This window comes from Haemaphysalis longicornis, unplaced genomic scaffold (genome assembly GCF_048455015.1).
Source record: "Haemaphysalis longicornis isolate Haplotype H1 unplaced genomic scaffold, Haemaphysalis longicornis Haplotype H1 scaffold_10, whole genome shotgun sequence".
Classification (NCBI taxonomy): domain Eukaryota; kingdom Metazoa; phylum Arthropoda; class Arachnida; order Ixodida; family Ixodidae; genus Haemaphysalis; species Haemaphysalis longicornis.
The window spans coordinates 19,913,099-19,937,074 of record NW_027526204.1 but is presented as its reverse complement, the minus strand read 5'-3'; the positions used below and the strand labels follow the sequence as shown (position 1 = coordinate 19,937,074).

The 23,976-nt window shown below is 49.6% G+C and overlaps 1 protein-coding gene across 1 annotated transcript in view; it reads right to left on the bottom strand.

Annotated features, from left to right (window-relative positions):
* LOC144158267 (ATP-binding cassette sub-family C member 3-like) overlaps positions 1-23,976 on the bottom strand; it is a 93,026-nt gene that overhangs the window by 51,180 nt on the left and 17,870 nt on the right. Inside the window, exons 3-5 of the mRNA XM_077689036.1 lie at positions 17,176-17,322; positions 4,097-4,187; positions 260-462 (exon numbers count right to left, since the gene is read on the bottom strand). Coding sequence (XP_077545162.1) covers positions 260-462; positions 4,097-4,187; positions 17,176-17,322 — 441 coding nt within the window. The remainder of the gene's footprint in view (positions 1-259; positions 463-4,096; positions 4,188-17,175; positions 17,323-23,976) is intronic.

The window sequence follows — 23,976 nt, the reverse complement described above, 5'->3', positions numbered from 1 at the left end:
TATGCAAGGGTGAGGCAGTCGATGTGGCTTTAAGTAATGGCGATACGTCGGTAATGATGTGTACGAGCAAAACTGTTTTCGCTATGACAAACATTGGCAACCATCACAAGTAAACTTGAAGTTGGCTCACTATGATACTCCGTATGCGCACGACAATGAATTTTAACTTCTACCTTTACCGTTTTTTTTAGATCAGAATGCCTGAATCAGTGAGCAGTGCAGCACCTCTTATCAACGGTCTTGGTGCCATTTCGCATACCGAGCATTCTTGGCTTCCCTTGATCCGGTACATGTCTCCTAGGATTGCAGCAAGGAGCGAAGACTTGCCGCTTCCAATAAACCCCACGACTCCAACCAATGAGCCAGGGGCTATGTCTAGCTCCACGTCAGCCATTTGCACCTCAGTTTTTCCATTGAAGGGTGGCGACCACGCAAACGAGCACGTCTGCATCACGACTGCACCTGTGAACACAGAGATGGAAATGACACCAATGTTTAACGCTCGTATAGTCGCTGCTCCAAACCTGTCTGTTTTGGGGCCGGACATTTAAACTGTGCAACTCGTGCAACTCTGAAAAGCATTTAGCGGCATCTATGCCCACAGGAATAGGGCAGCGACATTGTGCCCTCCGGAGTTGAAGTGGTACATCGGGAACCGTAGGCAAGGCCATTAACCTCTTTTAATTGAGAAGATTCTACGTGGTTTAACTTCCCCGGATACCTATGGCGGCTCAAACAAAAAGCCCACGCAAGAACGGACCCGAACATAGAACATATTAGTGTAAAAGCACCTTAGGCAATGCTGCCGTGTTAGCGACATGTGCGTTGTTTTCTGCGCCATCAGTTTTCGATACGGTAATCACAACGCGGCAGCGGTGAAGCCGCGGCCTTTCCTGATAGGTTAGAAGCGGGTTCAGGGGAACCCTGACTCGTCAGCTGCGGACAGGTTTTGTGCTAAACGCAGCCTTGTATTCTTTGATGTTTTTATCGTGGTTTTCGTCGGTCTTTGGGCTGCCTCTAACCACCTACCAAGATCTGGCAGAACCTGTGACACCACGGAAGGGAAACCAGCGAGAAAGAAAGCAAAACACGAAAGAAAGCAAAACAATAGCATTTTCATTTGTTTGACGCGTACGTGTTGGCGCATGCTTTGACTTGGTTGTTCACAGAGTGTGTCGGTTTCTTCTATTAAATTTCAGTTGCTAGTCCAGAGTTGTGTTGTCTCTTCTCTCCTCGTGTTTGGCGTCATTTTTCGCTGGTTTCCGTTGCGTCGATGTGAACCAACTGGCCCAGCAAACTGCACTTCTGTGACACCACACGCGGTCATACCAAGGCTCACTGGGTGCCGCCTGAAACATCTTAAAAGACGAGAGTTCTGGCAACCCGGCTTAAAAAAACCAGATTGTTATAGCAGTAGCATGGTTTGGCCTCATCTTCCTTTTATTTTATTTTTATATTTATTTCCCTGCTCTAATTTACAGGGTCCTGACACTGGCTGCTGCGTACATCCCGACAAGCTTATTTGGCTTGGTCTGCTCTGTCAGGTACTTTGTAGCTATACGACAAATAAAATCATTTATTATTATTACTATTATTAGATCAAACAGTGCACTCAGTGTAGTATATTTGAACTCAGTGTGTAGTCAAAAGACAAAGAATAAGATTCTACCCGCACGAGATTTCGGCGCACGATAAAGATCCCCAGGTGGTCAAAATTAATCCGGAGCCCTCCACTACGGCGCGCCTCATCGCCTGCTTTGCGTCGGCGCGTTAAAACCCCACAATCAATCAATCAAGATTCTACCCGCTAGGGATCGCCGCTTGACATAGTAATGGCTAGTTTCCGGAACAGTGCGTGTGGTGAAAATTGGGTTAGTTGTTCTGATTGGTTGCAAATAAAAAGTGTCGGGCAACGCCTGTAGGTGCATATAACAACGATAAACGTGGCTGATTCTCTTGACGTAAATGCAGTGTCTTAAGCAGGGGTTACGAGTGCCCGAGCGGTATGTGCCCGAGCGGTAAAGAATAAACTGTTGTAAGTCAGCGCTGTGCATGTCGTCTCCTTCTCGTGTCTGTCAAATTTGCGCTGTTCCCCTTCTTTTAGTTTACTAACCATAAAGCTCAGCGGAAGTTTGAACTCAACGCTGTTTCTTTGCATTTTTATTCTTAGCACCTTGATTTGATTTGTTCTTGTTTATTTCTAAACTTTACAAAACATTCCATCTCTCAGTGTAAAATTAATAAAAAAATGCGTATGCTGTACACCTGGTGCCGAGGTAACGTGACAGCAATTGTTAGTAGTAGGAACCTTACAGTTGAAACTAGTGTTACATATGATCAGGTGTAAAATCAAACCATATTCACCGATGACACGACAGTGACTCAGAAAAGGACAATTCAAAATACTGAGGAAGATTATAAGCGATTTGTGTCCAAATAAACAGCGGCACGTCCAAAATATTAGGGGTAATCTAATGTTTCTGACCCGGACAGATGATTTGGTGATTCGGTACTTTTGGAGTACTTGTTACTAGTTAAAATATAAAGTGCAAGACGTCATTGCGTGACCAAGTGAGGTGCCAAATCAAGGTATGTGGGTAGACAGGAAGCCGCAAGGAATAGAACTGCTGAGCACAACTTCGTAGAACAACCCCTATTTGAAATGCAAATCACGAAAGTATACACGCAAAAGGGTCGCGGAATTATCTGTCATTCGTGTGCTTCTGAGTTTTTATTTATTTTTATTTTTATTTTTTTGTGTGTGTGCAGCCGATAGCGCTGAGAATGTGACGTATGTGGGGCGCCTGGGTATTTAATGTTCTGATTTTTGTAACAATAAACCAGTTGTGAGTCTGCGCTTCTGGTGTCTTCAGTGTGTTCACGTCCTCGTTAATTGGCGCGCAGTTGGATTTTTAAGATACACGCAAAGTATTAATTTGATGTTTTCGGAGGGGCAGCGCGACCGACTTCAACAGCTGTTATGGGGCCATCAAAGGTTTTAGAAAAGTTGAAATAAGAAGAACCATGATATTAAAATAGAATTGTCGGTACTGTGTCTTATCTAACGAGAGAAAGGTAATCATATAATGGTGATTACGCGCTAGCTTTCGAAGATTTTTTCGCCTAAACGCTACAAAGTACACAATCAAACAAAACAAACATAAAAAGAATGATTGCAAAATTTTAAAACCACTTAAACAGGGGTACACCTTGCTCGCCTTTAAAGGTCACCGTAAACATAGGATTCCCTGTTACTACAAGACAGTAATTGGAACTACTGGAGTGCTCGAGAGTGTCTAGCATGACGACAAGAAAGAGCCAAGGACATAATAACGCAGCTGTGTTGCACGACGTGGCGAGGCGAAAATCGTGGGTCGCTACTAGATATTTTTACCGGTATAACAATCCTTGCTAGACTGCACAAAAGCCGTAACTACATAAAGATAATTAGTTTAAAATAAATAGTTGTTATTTTGAGCTTCCGGCAAAAAAGAGTACAGGTAAAAAAAATGATTTTTCGCACTAAGGCTACCTGATTTTCTAACCAACCATGTTCTTCGCTTGTTCCCCTTTGGTGAAGCTTATTCGTACTCTGCAACGGATTCTTCACAACGACAGGAAGAAAGACGACAGACGCACCCCCAAGCCTTGCTGTTTTTTACGTTTTAGGGGTATGTGTATTGGCGTTTTCGCCTCGTTTTGTATCAAAGGCACCAAGAACCCTGGCAGGGTGTAAATTGTGTATGTCTTAAACTTTCATGAATATTACAATGCCTATGTCGGTTAAGGTGATTTTTGCTCATTGCATGTGCTGCAGAGGAGAGTTTAATAAAACATACGGGGCACGTATTTGCTATATACGGGGTATCAATTGATGGGTGAGAGATTTGCAATCCTGGCTTTCTGCATCAAGCTCTACGACGCCTCAAGAGTGCAGATTTTCCTTATGACGTATCTATTCTCCAACTTCGGCCAGTGAAATGTCGGTCATGTTATATTACTCAACCACATATACTAAGAATAGCTTTTTCGCAAACTTCCTGACTAATCCACGCGCCTACAGGTTGTTTTGCGCTCCTTCATACGTGTTCATTACCTGTCTTTGCGGAACGGGTGCTGTCATTTTTAGGCCTTTGAAGCTCCTCCGCGGTGCAGAAGTCAGATATCCTTTTTAGCGCAAGCGCTGCCTGGTGAAAGAACCAAAACAAAAATGAAAATTTCGAAAGCCATATGCAACATAATTTACACCCTATGAGCCGCTGCTGTCATGGTGTGAATATTCGAGTGCATTTTGTGACGGCTCCCGCTGTATAGTTATTTACCATGCGTGCACAGACGGTCAATCGGAAATGAGGTATTGTCGGCACTTATGTGGTGCCAAAGTTTGATAACCCATTTGAACATCCAGCTTACCAGCAGCTGGTGCTCCAGGAGTCATCCCGGAAGTATATCACCATATCGACAACATTGGGGCTCTTGCAGTGCACGCGCTTACCGTCTGGCGGGGCCTCAGCACCAGCCATTTTCCAGATGGATATGGACAACCGGTTCAGGGGCATAAGACACGTGGCGGTATATTTGGACGACATCCTGGTGACCGGCACAGATGACGAGGACCACCTGCAGAACCTGCACACCATCATGGAACGATTGCAGGATGCCGGGCTGAAGCTAGAGCTGGAGAAATGCATTTTCTTGGCCCACAGTGTTGAGCACCTGGGACACGTCATTTCCCAGGCAGGCCTGGCCCCGGCACCCCTCAAAGTTGAGGCTGTGCTCAAGGCGCCGAAGCCCCAGAACAAAAAAGAGCTGCAGTGCTTCCTCGGCCTCATCAACTTCTACACGAGCTACCTGCCGAACCTGTCGTCGCATCTACAGCCGCTACATCTTCTTCTTCGAGATGGACAGAAGTGGGCCTGGAGAAGGGAGAGGACGTGGCCTTCCAGCACAGCAAGGAGCTCATCACCAAGGCTCTGGTGCTGGTGCACTTAGATCCGGCCAAGCCTGTTGTCCTGCCCGTAGATGCGTCGCCGTACGGCGTAGGAGTTGTCCAGGCCCACCGGGAGAAAAATGGCCAGAAAAGCCCTGTATCGTTTCCATCCCGTCGGTTTCATGCTGCAGTGGAGCGGTACAGCCAGGTAGACAAGGAAGGCCTGGCCCTCATGTTCAGGGTCGAGCGCTTTCACCAGTACCTGTGGGCCAGAAGTTCGAGGCGGTCGCGGACCACAAGCCGCTGCTGGGACTGATGGGGCCGGACAAGGCGGTTCTAGTGCAGGCATCACCTCGAGTGGTGCGCTGGGCCTTGAGGCTCGCGGCCTACAGCTACCGGTTAGTCTACCACCCGGGAAAAGACCTGGCATCTGCTGACGCCCTGAGCCGACTGCCCCTGCCAGAGGAGCCTGCTGCGGTTCCTGAGCCTGCCGAAATGCTCATGCTGGAGCACGCTTACCCGGAGGTGCTATCCAGATCAGGAGTGTCGCACGCGACCAGCCGGGACCCATTCCTGTCGTAGGTGGTCAAGGCGGTATCCCTAGGGGAGGAGTTGGCGGAGCGGACGTACAGCCACAAGGCTGCCAAGCTGAGCGTGCAGCAGGACTGCCTGCTGTGGGGTTCAAGGGTGGTGACTCCACAGAGCCTGCGGTCCAGGGTCCTGCAGTTGCTGCACGCGGGTGGTTGAGGCGTGGAGAAGACCAATATGATAGCCCCGTCGCCCGTTTGGTGGCCTGGCCTGGACCAGGACATTCCTCGCATGGTGCACAGCTGCCAAGTCTGCCAGGATAACCAACGATGCTAGCGTCATGTGTAGATCACTCCTTGGCCATTCCTGTAGAGGCCCTCGTCTCGCCCACACGCGGATTTCGGGGGCCTTTCAAGGGCCACTACTTCCTGGTGGTGGTGGACACCTTCTCCAAGTGGGTGAGGTACTGCCAGTCACCAATGCCCCGGCAGGAGGAACCATTGCAGCGCTGGTGCAAGTCTTGACAGCCTAGGGGTTGGCGGACGTCATCGTGTACGACAACGATCCCGCTTTTCTTAGCGCGGAGTCCCTGGAATGACTGACGAAGAACGGAATCCGCCGGATGATGGTTCCGCCGTACCACCACGCGTCAAATGGTGCTGCCGAGTGAGTGGTGCAAACTGCGAAGGACAAGCTCAAGAAGAGCAACGCTGGGGATTTCCGAGCGCAGGTTGTCCGGGTCCTCTTCCAGTACCGGACCACACCTCATGACGTCACGGGCCGTGCCCCTGTGAGCTTCTGTTGAGCCCGATCGTGAAGACACCGTTGGACGTGCGTCCAGGCCTCCGGTCCACAGCGCTCCTGAAGTAGCTGAAGCAGGATCTGACTGCGGAGAGATGGTTGCTGTCCTGTGCCTCTGCCGGAGTCTCCGGTCTTCGCCAGCAACTTCCGGTCTGGTCCACCTTGGTCTGCCTGGCTTGTGGTCTCTCCTGCGAGTGCGTCGTCACTGCTCGTCTGCATGTAGTACGGGACCACGTGGCACCGGCATGCTGACCGTGTGAGGCCTTGCCTGGCAAACTGAGCCGCACCGCCAGGAAGCCAGTAGGCCGAGGAGCGAACACCTACACCGGCCGCTGCCAGCGGAGCACCAAGGGCTGGTGCTTATTGGGCCACTGTGGCGCCGTTTGCAAGTGCGGTGCCACCTGAAATGCCGACCACTTCAGTCCTTTCAGACGGTGCGAGAGTAGCACAGGCAGCACTAGACGCTGCCACGGGCGGATCGACACCTTTACCCAAGAGGAGTGCGCGACCGTGGAGACCGTCGGACCGTCACTCGCCGGGGTAACAGGCGTAGTTTTATTTGTTTGTGTTCGACCAACAAACTTGAGGATAAGGGGTGTGACAAGTACGTGACACCCCCGACCCTAATCTTGATTGGCCGCTAGATTTGGTGGCACCACTAGGCTCAGTGGGCAACATTGTGTTCGGCTGGCAATAACACCGACGACTACAGCAGCTCGCGGTCAGTCACCATCACCACCAGCCGGCTGCAGGTTGTCACTCGGCTGGAGAGTACCGCGACCCTCCCACGTTTACGAATGCGGGCCAAATCGTGACACTAACCATTCGCCGGAAGTAGATATATTCTCTTACTTCTTCTGGCGTTTTGTGGACTAAGCTGAAGAAGCCGAGTATGGTGGGCTGATGCCGCATTACTTTTGATTTGTTCATATTTATTTTTAGCCTCACGGCCGTGCTTTTTGATTTCAGTTCCTTAAGTATTGCTTGTATGTGTTCTGCAGGCTCACTTAGGAAGTCTATGCGGTTCGAAAACCTAAAATGGTTCAAGTATTCCCCATTTACACTTTTTCCTGTTTCCACAGTCAAGCTTTTTAAAAAACCCGTCCAGACATGCTGTGAATAGATTAGTAGAGATGGTATTTATTTTCCTTACTCCTTTTCGGATTGGAACTTTATCACTTTCCTTGTCGACTGTTATCCTACCCATACATTCCTTTTATACGTCTTGTAGAAGTCGTATGTAGGTTTCCTCTATTCCCTTGTCTTTTTGTGCTTTTAAACTGGCTTCGGTGAGTACGGAATCAAACGCTTTCTCGTAATCTATAAATGCCATGTAATCGGGTTCAGTGTACTATGCGGATTTTTGTATCATTTGATCGAGGACATGAATATGATTTTTGGTTGAGTGCCCTCTCCTAAACCCGGCCGACTACAAGGGTTGTTGAAAATATAGGATATCGCCTACGCGACTACCTATAACTTTTATGAGCAGCTTGTCAAGAACTGAGAGTAGGTTGATGGGTCTGTAATCTTGGGGTCCTTGGGATGTTCCTTGTTATGAATGAAAATAATTTTGGCGGTTTTCCCAGCTATGTGCAGTTTTTGAGTCCTCAAGCATTCCAAAAATAGTGCAGCAAAGTTTTAAAACACAATATCTTCTCGCTCCTTCAAAAGATGTACGGTTATTCCGTCGTCTCCTGCACCTTTTTCGATTTCGATGCCTTTGACAGCCTTTCCAACTTTCTCTTTAGTTACGAGAGGGACATCGCAACTTGAATTTGTACTTTCAGTAGTTCCCCCTGGTCTAACGTCGCTGTCATACAGCGTTTTGTAGAATCTTTCTGCTATTTTTTATTATCTCGTCGAAGTTGTGCGTAATCTCTGAGTGCGTACATCCTGTCTTGGCCGATGGCTAGCTTTCTCCTATTGCTTTTAGCCTTCTCTCTATCTGCAGTGTTTCCTCGATCACTGCCATGTTATATGCATAAATGTAGCTTGTTTCACTTCTATTAATCAGTTTCCATAGCTCGGCTAATTGAATTCGATCCGCCGTACTTGACAGCTTTATGTTCCTACGTTCGCCAATGTCCTTCGTTTTCTTAGTTTTCCACTTTGTTCGTTACATGTTACCTCTACCAAAGCTGCTGGAGATTCACTGAGTCCCGATGTTAGGTTATTAATAACAGCTAAGCTGTTTAGCAAATTCTAATAGTTCGTGTCCGCAGTTAAAAATAGCAAGAAATTGCCGAGCGCGCGCACGTATGCACGGGCCTCGCGCCTACCACCGGGAAGTTAACAAAACAAAGAAAATGACTGGCGCACGTGTGTGCGGGCCTCGCGGCAACCGCCAAGCGTGCCCTGCGTAAGTTTGTCAAGCAAAGCATACCCACTAAGGGAGATTGGCCAAGACTGCGGCGACCGCCGTCAGTTACAAAATCCAGAAAATGCCAAGCGCTAGTGCGTGCATGCCTCGCGGTGGCCACGCAGACTCCCCGCCGCACGTTTGTCAAACCGAGCATACCCATTTTGGGGAGATTAGACCAGATTGACAAAAAAACTCCAGGGTTTGCCGTAATCTTAGGGACACTCGCTTAAAACGAGAAAGACATGTCAAAGCCCCTCGAAGGTGATGTCCAAAAATTATCACTTCCAAAAAACCGAAAGCTCACACTTGTAGCAGTAAGGATGAAGTAACAGTCGTTGCAGCCACGATGAATGAAATCGGATGCAATCGTTGCCTTAAACCATTGTGATTGTCGTGAAGGTTGCGCACAGCTTCGCTACCTTCAAATCTTACGCGCGAGTGTAGGCTTCCCTCATTTATAGCCTGTCTGCACTGACCTCGTTCGGCTCGTTTAAAAGTAAGTATCTGTTTCGAAGCGTTATTTTAAACTCCTGCGATTGGGCTCTGACTTACTTCATGCGGGTTTTTTTTCATAAGTTTCCTTTTTTTCACTTCTGGGATTCCCGCTCCCGAAAAAAACGGCGGATTTTTTCTCTGCTTCTATTTTCGCTTATTTATCACTGCATAAAAAAAGACGAAAGTAGCTCACTCGGCACTATAAAATATTTAAAAAATCAGCCGAAAAGAACTGGCACTAAGGACTGCAACCTTGATATGTGTCCTTAACGAGTCCCTCGTCCCGTATCTTTGTTCTGCTACATGCATTACGAGGGCTATGGCTCCACCAGTCCGGAAATGCCAGTAGCTATCCCTGACTTTCGACCACGTCTTCCGTGGCGGCCGCTTGGAAGAGCACGTTCTACGTCTCCCGCGATGTTCGAGGAGCGGCGCAAGTTGACCGGACTCAGAGGAGTTCTAACTATAAACCCCCGTGTTAAAGCAGAGAGAGGAGCTGTCGCGGGATAGCACAATTGGTTAGTGCACCACACGCGCTGTTCGATTCCCGGTCCCGGAAAAAAACGGCGGATTTTTTCTATGCTTGTGTTTTCGCTTATTTATCACTGCATAAAAAATACGAACATACCTTTTTCGGCAGTATAAAATCGTTCAGAAATCATCCGAATAGCACTGGAAATAAGGACTGCAACCTTGATACGTTTCCTTACCCAGTCCCTCGTCCCGTATCTTTCTGTTCTGCAACATACATATATACATACTATAAATAGAGAGAGGAGTATATAGAAGTGGAGAGGAAAAAGAGTATATATATATATATATATATATATATATATATATATATATATATATATATATATATATATATATATATATAAATATATATATATATATATATATATATATATATATATATATATATATATATATATATATATATATATATATATATATTGCCGCGAATCATACATTGGGTTTGTTTATTTGTGTTTTGCTTTTACCGCCCGGCTGCGCAGGTCTGTGTTATCTCTGCGCCAAGGGAAGCGCGTGTTCCATTCTTTCTTTCTGTGCTGCATGTGTTATCTGTTGTGATAGGGAGAGCATTCCGATATAACGTGAACAGCCCAGAATAATCTTCTTGGATCTACTATGTTCTCGATGCGAATCGACGTTTCGAGAACCACGCGCGCCAAAAGATAAAAAGCCTGCAGTGCGGACGCCGGGGCATTCGATTCGACGACACTCGCCTGTGCAAGTCACTTTGCTGACCGCTGCTTCGCCGCCTCTGTATTCTTTTGAGTTGTTAGGGGAGCACAAGTTCGCTCCAATAAACGTGTTTCTCATTCAACACAACTGCATCGCCCTTGTCTTCGTGACATCTGCGAGAGGTGCTGGGTACGCACCCTTCATGCCCACTACAACCTCGAAAAGCCGCCAAGCCAGTCGAACAAGAGGCAGCCCCCGCCTGCAAGATTTACCGCCCGAGTTCGGTTTGATGCCAGAAGGGCCCAAGAAAAGGAACGCTGCAACCAACACCATAGTGCAAGAAACAACGTCGCCAATCGTCCTGCAGCAGCCCCGGGAACCGCCATCGTTCCGGGGAGACCCCGCAGAAGTCCCAGAAGAATGGTTGGAGAAACTGGAGCGCGTCCGGAAATTCAACAGGTGGGACGACGCAGAAACGTTCCGGCACGTTTTCTTTTACTTGGAAGATTCGGCTCGCACTTGGTTCGAGAACCACGAGAGCTCCTTGACAAACTGGGCTCAGTTCAAAAGCGAGTTTACTAAGACCTTCACTACCGTCGTGCGGAAAGAAAGAGCCGCCCTTTTGTTGGAAACGCGCACGCAACACCCCAACGAAGGTGTCGTGATCTTCGTTGAGGAGATGAAACAGCTATTTCGCCGCGCGGACCCCGAAATGACGGAAGAAAAGAAGTTGCGCTTCTTAATGCGCGGAGTGAAGGAGGAACTGTTTGCTGGACTTGCCCGAAATCCGCCCAAAACCGTCGCCGAATTTGTGACCGAAGCCAGCACCATTCAGAAAGCCCTCGAAATGCGTGCGAAGCAGTATGACCGCAACTTTGTTGGCGCGGCCAATGCGAACGACTTTGGCAGCACGCGGATCCCGGCCGACAGCCTACGCGATACTATCCGCGCAATTGTGAGAGAGGAGCTGCGGAAACTTCTCCCAACGCCGCCGCAGCCCCAAGTCGCTTCCCTCACCGACGTGATTAGAGATGAAGTGCAACAAGCGTTGGGAACTTCTACGCCATCCGAGGCACCCCGAGAGCCACAAGCTATGACATACTCCGCGGCTGTTCGTCACCCCCGCCCTGCTCCAACACGCCGTCAAGAGGCCCCGCCGTACCGCCGCCCACTGTCACCCGCCCGACCCCCGGTATCCCGAAACTAGACGCCGAGGAAGACGGACGTATGGCGAACTCCCGATAACCGTCCTCTGTGTTACCACTGCAGAGAGGCCGACCACATTTACCGTCGCTGCCCATACAAGAGATTCGGACTGCGTGGTTTCTCCGTCGACGCACCTCGCCCTCTCCCTGGCCAACGACCACGTGAGATCGACGAGTATCTACCTGAAACCAGCCGTGGCCCAGCGCGTTTCAACCGTTCGCCGTCGCCCTACCCCTACCAATCGCCGAACCGCCGTAGCAACGCTGACTTCACCCGTGGAAGGTCCCCCAGCCCACGCGGGGGAAACTAAAGGCGGCAACTTCTGGAGGTGAAGTTGCTCTACGGCGAAAAACTAGAAACCCTCCAACGACGCAAGGACGCGCTGAAGACAGTGATTCACGACATGCCCTCATCCCGACGACCCGACCTAACCCTGACGAGACTCCCGAACACGACGACAGCTACACAGCGCGACGCGTACCAGACCTGACCGAGACGTCCGTTGAGAAGACGACGACAACGACGATGCACAGTGCCCGACCATCAACACGTACAAGCAGAGATACGACGCCCCGACGAACCCGGAACTCGAGGACGACTACATCTGACGTCAAGGTGTCCATCGACGGCTTTGACGTAGTCGCCCTCGTAGACACGGGAGCTGACTATTCGGTAATGAGCGGACCATTTGCGTCTAAACTGAAGAAAGTTATGACCAGATGGGACGGTCCGCACATACGCACAGCAGGAGGCCACCTCGTGACGCCAAGTGGAACGTGCACATCGCGCGTCACTATAGACGGCACAACGTACCCTGCGGCGTTCGTCGTTCTGCCTAACTGCTCCCGCTACGTGATTCTCGGAATGGACTTTTTGACGGACAACGGCGCAATAATTGATCTGCAGACCAAGTCGATAACATTTTCCTCCAATCACTCCACGACGCCGCAGCCGAACCCCGATCACCGTGCTGCTGTCAGGATCGCCGACGATCACATCACCCTGCCACCCCGCGCAAGCTTGATGATCGCCGTCTACTGTGAGGATGCTGCTTCTGACATCGACGCTATCGTAGAGAGTGATCGAAGGTTGCTTCTCGACCGCGGTGTCTCCGTCGCAAGAGGCATTGCGCACTTTAAGCAACGCCAATCTCACGTTTTGGTCACTAATTTCACCGAAGAGTACCAGCGTTTAAACAAGGGAGCTGCAATTGCGTTCCTCGAAGAAACGCAAGAAGCAAGTGATGTGATCGCAGTCGCCGACTTTGAACGCACACCCGTGGAAACATTCAAGCTCCCGCAGCCATTCGACGTGAATCCGGCGGTACCGCAAGAACAACGGAAAAAATTATTGGCTTTGCTGCGTTGCTATAGCGAATGTTTTTCGTCGAGCGCAAAACTACGTCAGACCCCTCTAGCGAAGCACCGAATAATAACCGAAGATGGAGCCCGACCTACCCGACAGTCACCGTACCGCGTCTCTTCACACGAACGGGAAGCCATCCGGACTCAAGTCGACGACATGCTGAGCGATGACATTATACAGCCATCGAAAAGCCCCTGGGCTGCGCCCGTCGTACTCGTAAAGAAAAAAGACGGCACATTAAGGTTTTGCGTTGACTACCGGCGACTGAAGAAAATCACGAAAAAGGACGTGTACCCCCTCCCCAGAATCGACGACGCACTAGACCACCTCTGCCACGCGAAGTACTTCTCATCGATGGACCTGAAGACCGGCTACTGGCAAATTGAATTGGACGAAAGAGACCGAGAGAAGACTGCATTTATAACCCCAGACGGCCTACACGAGTTCAAGGTGATGCCGTTTGGGCTGTGCACAGCACCAGCGACGTTTCAAAGAGTCATGGACACTGTGCTAGCTGGCCTTAAGTGGCACACTTGCCTCGTATACCTCGACGACGTAGTGGTATTCGCCCGGACTTTCGACGAACACCTTGCAAGGTTGGAGTCTGTACTCGAGGCCATTCGTACGTCGGGGTTGACGCTGAAGCCTGAAAAGTGCCGTTTCGCATACGGGGAACTCAAGTTCTTGGGCCACGTCGTCAACGCCGCGGGAGTCCTACCTGACCCGGCAAAAACTTCAGCCATTGCGCCCTTCTTGTCTTTCGGCCTTCCCAAGGCAAGAAGGGCGTGCGGAGATTTCTCGGGCTGTGCGCATACTACCGGCGCTTCGTCGCAAACTTCGCACGCATTGCAGAGCCACTCACGCTCTTGACGAAAGATAGCACCCCTTTCAGCTGGGAAAACGACCAAGAAAAAGCATTCGGCGAGCTGCAAAAACGCCTGCAAAGCCCGCCCGTGCTCGCTCATTTCGACGGAAATGCCGAAACGGAAATGCATACGGACGCCAGTGATATAGGCTTGGGTGCCGTCCTTGTCCAAAAGCAAAGCGGCTGCGAAAGGGTAATCGCCTATGCTAGCCGTGGTCTGTCGAAGGAGGAGAAAAACTATTCTGCCTCTGAGAAAGAGTGCCTGGCTATTATGTGGGCGATTTCAAAATTTCGCCCATACGTGTATGGAAGGACATTCAAGGTTGTAACAGACCACCATGCGCTGTGTTGGCTCGCCAATTTGAAGGACCCCTCTGGCCGTCTTGGGCGGTGGAGCTTGCGCCTGCAGGAGTTCGACGTTACAGTCGTTTATAAATCTGGCACGAAACACTCCGACGCCGGCTGCCTGTCCCGCGCCCCCGTCGACCCACCACCACAAGACTCTGATGAAGACAGCGCGTTCTTCGGGATCGTGACGGAGAGCGACCTAGCCGCCCAGCAGCGTGCCGACCCCGACTTACGCGTCATAATCGAGTACCTCGAGGGATGCAACGTTGCCGTTCCTAGGACCTTAAAACACAGCTTACCAGCATTCAACCCTGAGAAACTCCGTCCTTGTGAAGAAGAATTTCAGCCCCGGAACAAGAGCGAATTACCTTCTCGTCATCCCCGCGGACCTTCGTGACGAAATTTTGGAAGCGTGCCACGACGACCCGTCTTCCGGACATCTGGGCACAGACCGCACTATTGGAAAAATCAAGGCGAGGTACTACTGGCCCGGCCTTACCTCAGACGTCACCCACTACGTCCGGAGCTGCCGTGACTGCCAGCGACGAAAAACGCCGCCGACAAGACCCGCCGGACTTCTGCAACCGATCGCCGTCCCATCGAGACCATTTCAACAGATTGGAATGGACCTTTTAGGCCCGTTCCCTACGTCACGATCACAGAACAAGTGGATTGTCGTAGCGACAGACTACATGACGCGCTACGCAGAGACCACCGCTCTTCCGAGGGGGACTGCACAAGAAGTGGCGAAGTTCTTTATAAGCCAAGTTGTGCTGCGACATGGAGCCCCGGAAGTCCTAATCACAGACCGCGGAACGGCATTTACTGCGGAGCTGATGCAAGGAGTATTACGCTACAGCAACACGGATCACCGAAGAACGACGGCGTACCACCCCCAACCGAACGGACTAACAGAACGTCTGAACAAGACAATCACAGATATGCTGTCAATGTACGTTGACGTTGAACATAGGACTTGGGACGAAGTGCTCCCGTATGTCACGTTTGCGTACAACACGGCTATCCAGGAGACGACACAGCTGACGCCGTTCGATCTTGTCTACGGTAGAAGGCCGACTTCGATGCTCGACGCCATGCTTCCGCACGTAGAAGACGACGACCTCAACGCCGACGTCCACGGATATCTTCAACGTGCGGAGGAGGCCCGCCAGCTCGCTCGAGTTCGTATAACGGACCAGCAGCTGGTGGATGTGGGCCGCTACAACCTCCGACGCCGAGACGCCGAGTACCAACCAGGGGATCGTGTGTGGGTTTGGACTCCCATCCGACGACGCGGGCTCAGTGAGAAGCTCCTGCGACGGAGCTTCTCTCAAGTCGTCCACGTGGTTCGCTTAAAACCTTTCTACGGACGATGACGAACTTTTATTTTCATTTGTTCGGACTGTCGCTTATGTTAGCATCGGGTCGATGCACTCTTAGAGGGGGGGGGGGTAATGCCGCGAACCATACATTGGGTTTGTTTATTTGTGTTTTGCTTTTACCGCCCGGCTGCGCCGGTCTATGTTATCTCTGCGCCAAGGGAAGCGCGTGTTCCATTCTTTCTTTCTGTGCCGCATGTGTTATCTGTTGTTATAGGGAGAGCATTTCGATCTAACGTGAACAGCCCAGAATAATCTTCTTTGATCTACTATGTTCTCGATGCGAATCGGCGTTTCGAGAACCACGCGCGCCAAAAGATAAAAAGCCTGCAGTGCGGACGCCGGGGCATTCGATTCGACGACACTCGCCTGTGCAAGTCACTTTGTTGACCGCTGCTTCGCCGCCTCTGTATTCTTTTGAGTTGTTAGGGGAGCACAAGTTCGCTCCAATAAACGTGTTTCTCATTCAACACAACTGCATCGTCCTTGTCTTCGTGACAATATATATATATATATCAGCAACAAACTGCTCCGCGTTTGCCTATCGAACGCAAAGAATTAAGAGTTTAACGCAGCCAAGCTACTCCTGAGTTTCGCGACACGCTGTGGAGGAAGGCTCAGCCTAAATGTTTACCATGCGGGAATCTTCAACGCGGGCAAACTATTATCTCGGCTACAAGAAGAAGGAAGCTCACGGCACAGCCTCTGGAGAAGAAGAAAACCGCGCTGCACGGGCTCTCTCCTTTCCGACATCGTAAACATGGTGTAAATACATCGCTCTCATCTTCAATAGTTCATTTCCTGTGTCCTGCCACCACGTAACAATATCTTAACATGGCCAAATTTGCTTTTTTGCCTCTATCTGAAAAACGACACCCGCGGCGGGTAACGAACCCGCGTTGCTGGGCGGAGACGCAAGAACCCTTAGCCCCATTAAGCCACTGCGGCGTAATCTTTTGCCTTTGAGGACAACATTCTGTCGGCGTAGAGTGCTTGAAAATTCTGAAGATATAGAATTTTCGCTTCATTATTTTGCCACTGTTTAATTCTTCTGGGCTTGGCTCTGCAGATGCCTAAGAAGTAACGTCGTTAGCCCGATCAGAGTTACATCGCTCCTTGCTTGTGTGTGCTGTGGTTTGGGAGTCATTGGGCGTGTCTGAGCCTTTGGGAAGACGTGCGAGATTTGGGTACAAAAAGAAATGAAGGGGATATGAATTGTATATTAGTGTACCCAACATAATACCTCGGCTATCGACATAAACCTTTTGGATGAGACAAGCGGGAAAAGCCATCGAACGGGAGAACAATAAAAATCGGTTTCTCCTGTGGTGGCGTTCACCGCACACAAACACCTTTTTTTTCTCAGCCGTTTCGAAACCCCAATACAGGTTTTTAAATTCGTTTTCATCTTTTCTCCTGCTCGTCACAGTGTAGCACGGCATGTAGGAAGGTTCATAAAGCTGCCAAGATGCTGTCGATTTTCCTTCTCGCCGCGTGTAGTGATGTTGTTGCCTTACACAAAAGGCAGGCTCCAACAAAGTAAATACACCATTTCTGCTCGTTTAGTCTACCCAGCTGTAAAGAATCGTCAAGATGAAGCATGGGTAAACATCTAGATGAATGACTTTTCTGCGTCTATAACGGGTCGGTTTCGGGGATGGCACCGGGGTGTGAAAAAATCACTCACCTGTCTAAAATTTCGGATTGCTTGCCCACAGCCGTTCATGGACAGGTCCGTCGTACTGAGTAAGGACACGCAGGAGAACGACAGCGCCGGAGTTAGCAGGATACGAGGCTCCAGCAGTGGGAGAGTTGAGAACAAGATGACTGTCAGCTGAAAGAGATCACCGGGCAGAGGTGAGACACAAACAAGCTCGGCACACTGAAACTGGGAATGTAGTTCTGCGTTATATATCTGTGCAGCAATTTCCTCTACAAACTTTCCACAGATGTCGCATAAGCAGGAGAGTCAACAAGACAGCGAAAGGATATCGTGATTGTCTGCACAGGGCGTGTTCTGGATGGCTGACAGTGAGCGCCCGAAGTAATCATTCCTGGACAGTCGGCGTCACCGCTGATACTTGCTACGGTATTTTTTTGTCGCAAGTATTTTTTTGCACTTCTTTAAAGGCAAGGGGAGACTCTTACAAGCACAACAGAAGCCGGCCGAAAAAGATGCCAAACCACCCTTCGCTTTAACAGCTCTTCAAAGCATGATTGCAGCAAAACGTTGTGGCCGCCACAGGTTTGCGATGTCCAACATAATGACTGCACAGTTATCATCGATAATAAGTCAATCTCATACGCAAACCTATTGAGACATTACTACGCGCAAAGTGTCAGCGAGAGAAGCTTACCTGTAGTTATAGAGGGGCTCCTGGACGTTAACTGGGATATCGTAGGGATAAGCGAAATTATAACTGACAAACCATCATGGAGTTCAGTAGCGGGCATATTCTGGGATCAAAAGCCGAGAGATCGCAAGGAATGTGGAGGAGATCTTAAGTAATAATGAAAGAGCCCCAGCCTTTGTGATCAAGCTAAATAAGATACACATATGCTACCCGTGTTGAAGCTCTCAAATCAGGCTTTCCGGGTTATTAATTTTGCTCATTTTCGGTCTCATTCCATGCCCCTGTACTCTAACCTTAATATGCTTCCGGTAGACAAATTATTTTTAAGAAATCTGGCTGCATTTCTGTATCGCTTTGTTCATAATCACATACTCATTGAAGGATTGGGGAGCATCTCATTAACACAAATAGCACCCGATTCTCTGCCCGAAACAATTTCTTGACGCCAAAAGTGCTGCGAACTACCGCAAACAGACCGCAAAGTCTGCTGGCGTGTCGACATGGAACAATATACCGGCAGAATAAAGTCAAGCTACACATTACACTTTTTTCGTAAATTGTTTAAATTATATCTGCTCAGAGAACTACATGTGTACTAAACCGTTCGTGTTGTTGCTTTGTATAATTGCTTTTGCTGATTTTTGGTGTGTATATTCTTAATGAAGCGTTATTGCATGGTTCCTGTTCGATGTATTGTTTTTGCTTGTCTTAAGTATGTTTTAGGATGGTCTAAAACCTGCTCAACTGCTTGCTGCCTGTTCTATTACAACGACGCTATATGACGAGGTCACTTGACAGTTCACAACTTCGGGACTTCTGTTTTGTGTACTCGCTTATGTTGTCCAAAAATTGAAATAAACCTCAAACCAGGAACCTGAAACCTGAAACAAGGTATGGTACCAGCCTCTACACCAACCGCTAGCTAGGATGATAGGGCCGCGGACACTTTCTACGAGGGCGCCGAATCGGTAATGTATTAGGAAGTAGCGCAGTGCGCGATTGGGATGGGAGACTATCGCAAAAGCAGGCGAGAAGGGAGCAGTATAAAGGTCAGTATGAAAGGTCAGTACAAATACGCGGCCTGGCGACGCGTAGCTGCTTTTGTTTATAACTACGCGGCCTGGTGACGCGTAGCTGCTTCGTTCCGCTTGGTCCGTTCAAGTTGTTTGAGGGGACGCGGTGGGGGCTGCTAACAATGCATGCCCGACGCGCAGCAAAGGCGCTCTTTTCCGGTCTTCAGCCGTTTCAACAGTCTGTTGAAACTGCTGAAAGAGACGCGGAAGCGTCTCTTTGTAGCTAATTTTAAATACGATAGTCTTTCTTTGGCTACTCGAGTGGGACAATTTTGGCCTTTCTGTCTGCCTGTCTGTCTGTCTGTCATAAAGATAATTTATTATTGCGCATTATATCACGCCCTCTGCATACATGGGAGCTTCCTGCCCCGTACGTTTTTCGTGCAGTACTTGCAGCGGTAGGTCACGTTGAAAAAATCCTTGCTAGGGCCGATGTAATCATAGGGTCCTTCAAACTGTCTGGCATACTAAAACCTTGCGCTATCACTAGGTCGTCCGCTGAGTGCATGCTGCAGGCAGCTATAGCTGGGCTGACAAACACTCGTCAGACCAACACCTTTTCACTGACCTCCATGAACATGTCCCGGATAAATCGAATTTCGGGCTTTTTTTACCCTGATGACAGGTTTTCCTTTTTTATTCCGACTCCTTCTCAGGAAATTTCTTTTGTCTCCTAATTCCATGCAAAAAACACTAAATAAAACACAAGACCACGTTAATAGTACAATAATCACTTATCGCTTGTCGGCTTCAATAATGTCATTGAATGCAGTGGTCATGATCTACAGGGTGTCAGTGGATTAATTTTGGAGTCGCAAAAAGAGTGCTAACCAATCAGTCACTCGGAAGGACCACTTGCCTATAGCAGGTGTTGCGAAGAGCTACAGAGGATGACGCGGCATTGCATGATACAAAATTGCGTCAGCTGTACCACTTCGCATGATGCGACATTTCGTTAACCGTAACTGATGCTATTGGGTGGATGTAGCCGATACGGCTCTACGGAAGATCGGGTCTTACTACATTTATTCCCTACAGCGTACATCCAGGCTTGCGTTTACCTCGCAAGACAGATGAAAAGTTATTATCCTCACTAAGAAAGGAAGTTTCTACACGATATTGAAATTAAACCCAAAAAATGACAGTCGGAGAATGAAACACATGCTGACGATACATCAGCGACACGATGTGCCTCGACAGCGCTAAAATATTTGGCAACTTTGGTTCCCTGTTCAAGGCTACCGTTGTCCAAATAAGCATTGGTGGAGTTTATTTGCACTGCACAAAACGGTAACGATGATATTTGTGATTATGATATTTAACGATGATAACGATGATACCTGTGTGACGATAATATTTACTACCTTGCATAATTAGAAGCTAGCACCAATTTATATAATGTACTCGGAGGCGCCATGCGAACGTAGCACATAAATGGAGGAGCGAATACGTGTTCCCCCTCTAAACTCTTCCCCCATACCCGTCACTCGTACTTCCCACTCCAGACTGCCAGGTTAAGTATATCCGGCACCTTGCCCCCGCCACGTTTTCAGTGAGTTGCTGTTGTCACACCTTATCAGACATCGTGAACTGATAGCAGATGAGAGTAGTAAAAGCACAGTAACGGCGGCGCGTGGCCCGGGGCCCCGTTTCATCTGGTGGGCTGTTACGTGCATGTGATTGCACTCTACACATGCGCTGGCACTAAAATTACGTAGCTACAGGTGTACTGCGTACACACGAGGGCAACAGTACGAGCTAAGTGAGTGAGAGAGCACGCGCGCGCGAGAGAATCAACTTTAATCGAGCCCATTAAGTGGTTAGTGCACGCAGGCACCAGCTGGGGTGGAACGTTCTTAGCGGTTCCCATATGCATCTAGCAGCTCCTGGCCTCTGACTGCCAGCGCGAGTTGGGTCGTCAGGTCGGGGCAGGACAACATGGTCTTCCAGCGCTCTCGGGGATTGGGCTTGGGGAGAGAGAGAAATTTTAATCACAGTTGAATTAAGCATATTACTGGTCGGGGTCTTCAGTCCAAGACTCCGTTAGTAGGGCCGGTTGTCTTCGCCCTTGAAGTACATAATAAAGAATACGCCGACCACCAGAGAAAATAAAACAATGAAGTTTCGGCACCCCGAACGGGAGCCTTGTTCAGACTAAAAGCAGAGACAGAAAGCTAAGAGTTTAAGTAGTATGAATTGCAATGAAGTATGAACTGCAATAAACTGCATTGAAGATTCAATTCAGTTCACAGTGGAAAACGAAAACAACGGAGAATTGCCATGCCTGGACGTTCTAATCAAACGGGGTGGTACTAAACTATCTTTCGCTGTTTTTAGAAAAAGCCACACACGGGACGTTACTTGAACATCAAGTCGGTGCACCCTGCAGCGCACAAGAGGTACGTCGTGTCTTCTTTAATGCAACGTTCCCGCACTATATGCTCCACGGCTGCCGACCACTCGGCTGATGTCCAACGTGTACGTCGCGACCTGTCTGCAAGCGGCTACCCGGATTCCTTCGTGACTTCGGTGGAAAAGAAGTTGGATCGCACCTCTGCAGCCTCACAGAGATGCTCAAAAAGATGCAGCATTCCGTATGTGCCGGGAGTGAGTGAGACTTTGGCCCGAGTCCTGCGCACGTATGACGTGCACGTTGCCCACGTTCCTACCCAGAAGATAAAGGACGCTCTTGTGAAAGTGAAAGATAAATTACCAAAAGAACGATTTCCCGGTGTTGTATATGAAGTGCCATGCGCGAACTGTGATAGATTATACATAGGGGAATCTGGAAATTTCGAAAGACGGTTAAAAGAGCATTGTAATGACGCAAAGAAAGGAAAAGTGTCCACTAACTCCCTCGCGGAACATGCACAATCGTCTAACCATGAGATAGACTGGGACAAGGCACGTGTTGTCGCCACCGAGAAGGACTTTGCCTCTAGGCTGTATCTTGAATCCATAATAATACAGACGAACGAAAACACTCTGAACCGAACTGACGGCAATCTTCCCCCGCTTACGCGAGGTGTTTAGGTCACGTGCTTCATACTACTTAAACTCTTAGCTTTCTGTCTCTGCTTTTAGTGTGAACAAGGCTCCCGGTCGGGGGGCCAAGACGTCATTTCTCTGGTGGTCGGCCTATTCTTTGTTATGTACTTCAGTGTCATCACCGACCAGACGGGCGTCCGTCGAAGCCTCGATTACATTTGTCTTCGCCCTTTCCACCAGCAAAAGCTGCGTTTCAGAACAAGAGCAGGCGAGCGTACTCTTCCACTGCTCGTGTGAGGGGTTGGGGATGGGGATAAAATCTGGGTTCAGTTGACATGCCCAGACAATATGGTACAGCGTGCCTGGTGCTTGGCAGTGAGTTCATAGGGGATCGTAAAGAGTAGGGTGGATGGCGTGTAGTCGTATTGGGTGGGGATAGGTATTAGTCTGTAGTTGTCTCAGGATGACTTCCTGTTCTTTCGTGGCCTGATCGGTGGCTGGTGGATAGACTTGCCTGGCTAGTCGATAATGCTGGGTGATGTAGGCGTATGTGAGGAGTGGTTGCCAGGTTGGGTGAGACTCTTCTTGCGGTGCCTGGTGGGCGAGTTCTCGGGCCAGGACGTGTGCCGTCTGGTTGCCGCGAAAAGCAGAGTGGGCCGGGGTCCAAATAATTGTGAACTGCTTCTGTGGTGGCCGTTAAAGGAGAACCCGAAGCGCTTGTCTTGAAACCCTACATGCTCGGTATGCTCGGCAGGCGGCTTGGCTGTCCGTATAATTACTTTGGCCTTTGTCTGGGAGAGGGCAAGGGTGATAGCCGTCTCTTCAGCCTGCTGGGTGTTCAACGACGGAAGCGTCAGACTGGAAATTATGTGGGTTGTTGAGGTAACGGCCGCTGATCTTACCCCGTACCTCACGTATTCCGCCGCGTGAGTATATACGACGTGGTCTTGGCCTCCGCACTGCTTTTCTAGCGCAGTTGCTCTTGCTATGCGTCTTCCCTCACGATGTTGATGGGACATGTTCCGGGGTATTGGACGGACAAGAATTCTGGTCCTTAGTTCAGGCGGGATGTCCACTGAGGTTTCCGTGATGTGCGGTGCCGTGTAACAAAGCGTAGCTAGCATTGCTCCGAGTCTTACTTTCTGCTTCGTTAGGTGGGACTTTAGGAGCTCTTCGATGGTGTTGTGCAGTCCCAAAGCCATGAGTCATTTCAGACAACCTCAAAATTTGGCTCGACGGCATACTCATCAAACCGAAACCCTCAATCAAGGTATTAGGATGACGTACCAGGAAAACTGCAAAAACACCCTGCTTCTCAACAGGCTTCAAGAAAACACGGCTCAAATTGTTCGGATGCTGCGTAGGGTAGCAAACAGAAGCCAAGGACTAAAAGAAAACGACATGGTCCGTTTTGTGCAGGCCTTCGTCGTCTACAGAATCGTTTACGTGGCTTCTTATGCAGTTTGGGGACATCGGAGCGCGAAAAGCTCGACGTCCTTCTTAGAAAGGCATATAAACAAGCCCTGGCACTTCTTTGAAGCACCTCTACGGTACGACTCACGGCTTTGGGACTGCACAACACCATCAAAGAGGGGAAGGGGTGGTGGGGGATTCTGAAGGTGAGTGCACTCGGCTATGACGTGTGCCAGGGTGCCTTCCTTGCTCTTGCAGAACGGGCACTTGACATCGTGCTCCTCCGGGTACATTTTGTGTAAGAGGACGGGATGCGCCAGCGACCCCGCCTGTACTCTGCGTACGATCGTCTGTTTGTTCCTGTTGAAGTGCCGAAGAGATCCGGGGAACGTACACCTGCCTTCCCGGTATAGCTGGGTGATGTCCCTGTAGCTCGTTACGGGGCGCGGTCGCCCCGGCTTGTCCTCGGGCCGGTTGGTCAGTTCTGAGGCGTAGTGGTCGGCGTGTTCGTTGCCTTCCACCTGCGAGTGAGCTGGCACCCACACGAGCTCTATGGCTCGTCCCGGTGGCCTGCGTCTGGACGGAAGCGCTAGTGCACCAGGAGAGACCCTTCCCTTGCGGTAGCTTGCGTAGGCCATCTTGGAGTCCGAGACCACGGTC